Here is a 1861-nt window from a genome sequence, read left to right on the forward strand (position 1 = left end):
GATTCTAAAAAACAATGCATAATCTTTTGGGGCTCTCCAAGATGGACTGCATGGCCTAGTGGAAAGAGCACTGTATCCATAGTTGAACAACTAGCTTTCTGTCTCAGCTCTGACACTTCCTATCTTTTCTCCATTCTGAGCCTCGATTTCCTCATGTGTAAAATACTGGGATTGGACTACAGACTTCTAAGGAACAGTAGCACCCTGTCTACGCCAGGCTGCCCAGGAAGCGGGTGCTGCGCTGTGCTGCCCTGGAAGTCTGGCTGGCTGGAGGTGCCCAGTCAGTGAGCCCATGCCCAAAACAAGATCTCACCAGGGCACCCCTGCCCAAACGCATTCCTGGAATCCACCTGCCCGTCAGTGGGTAGGACTAACCAGCATTAGATCCAAGATCCTATGAACTTTCCTTTTGTGATAAGGGTTAAGAACATGTGGAAATCAACTGTGAAAAGGCCTTAAGTTTTTCTCTTTCCTTAACATTCTTGCCTTTACACCCCCTAGGAAAACTGTCTAATTAAAAAATCTGGAGATGGTTAAAAAGTAGGGAGAACTTGTTAGGTTGTAGCCTCTGAAGGGCTTCATCTTTACCATAAAACAGTATGCACTGCTTTAATAACCGTGTATTTGGTTTGTTCAGAGAAAAGCGATTGCTGGTCTCCAGTCAATCCATCCAGGCTTCCTGAAAGGCATAGTTTAAAAAAAAAAAAAGGCAAAGTAGAAATACAGTGGTGCTGAGTGAATGATTGAGTCTTTCTTTTATTTGTTTATTTGCGCCTTCACAAACTATTATTGCCAGATGCTGTCTCCGGAAGTAGAAACAAGAAGTTGGGCATAGACAGTTTCGCAATTAAAATGGCCAAGTTGGCAGCGGATCGCACCCTCTTCCTCTAATATATTGCATTTATGAATGAAAGGGAACGGCATCCCAGTGGCTCTCCTCTTGAACCGGCTCATCTATTACAAGGCTAATGATTTTCCGTCCAGGCAACAGCAAAGGCAAAGGCCTATTAAAGCGGCTGCAGAAAGTTAAAAAAGACATTATGAATATACAACCTCAGCCCTGGCTTTTACCAAGCCTTCTCCATGAGATTGCCTGATGCCAACGACAAGTGTTTATTACACTTAATAATGTTTACATAATTCTTCCTGGAGCTCATTAGAGCTGTCAAATCTCAAGTACCCCCCCACCCCGTTTATTTCTAAAGACTTTACAGTCAATAGAGCAAGACAGATTGCGCCCCTGCGCCTGTGGCATTTTCTGGGGGCTTGCAGAGCCTGCCAAGCCAACCTGGCCCGAGTGTCTTCTCGGCTGGCATGGCTGACTTGGCAGTCGTACCCACTGAGGGGCACGTCGGTTCCAGGAATGCGTTTGGGGGAATGCCCGGGTGGAATCCTGCTTTGGGCGTGGGCTCGCTGACCGGGCACCTCCAGCCAGCCAGACTTCCCAGCGCAGCGCAGCGCAGCGCAGCACCCGCTCCCTGGGCAGTCCGGCTCCGTTCGGCCCCGGCCCAGACTGGGTGCTACTGTCGGGGAGGGGGCAGAGTCGGGACTTGCTCGAAGGCAGGATAGGGGGGTAGCCACACAGACTGTGCCCCCCCCACCCCCTTCGCCACCGCCGCAGGAGCGGGTGCACAGCTGCCAGTCTCGGGAGGCGGCAGCAGGCAGCGCGGCAGCCTCAACAGCCGGGAGCGCGTGGCAGAGCTAGCAGGACCACCCCCACCCCCTCCCCAGAGCTGCTTGCGCTCAGCCTCGGTCCGGGGCGGGGCCGGAGGACCGAGGGGGCGGGGACAGGAGGCTCCAGCTGGCTCCACTCCGCAGCAGCAGCAGCAGCAGCAGCAGCAGCAGCAGCAGCAGCAGCAGC

At 52.6% G+C, this 1861-nt stretch overlaps 1 protein-coding gene across 1 annotated transcript in view; it reads right to left on the minus strand.

Annotated features, from left to right (window-relative positions):
• Window positions 1-208: 208 nt before the first annotated feature.
• The window catches only part of LOC114050336 (translation initiation factor IF-2-like), a 2446-nt gene continuing 793 nt past the window's right edge, over window positions 209-1861 (minus strand). The window contains exons 3-5 of the mRNA XM_027871940.1: window positions 1742-1810; window positions 1247-1701; window positions 209-350 (exon numbers count right to left, since the gene is read on the minus strand). Of these exons, the coding sequence (XP_027727741.1) occupies window positions 209-350; window positions 1247-1701; window positions 1742-1810 (666 nt within the window). The remainder of the gene's footprint in view (window positions 351-1246; window positions 1702-1741; window positions 1811-1861) is intronic.

Source organism: Vombatus ursinus, unplaced genomic scaffold, assembly GCF_900497805.2.
Source record: "Vombatus ursinus unplaced genomic scaffold, bare-nosed wombat genome assembly UNPS02014799.1, whole genome shotgun sequence".
In the NCBI taxonomy this organism is placed as follows: Eukaryota; Metazoa; Chordata; class Mammalia; order Diprotodontia; family Vombatidae; genus Vombatus; species Vombatus ursinus.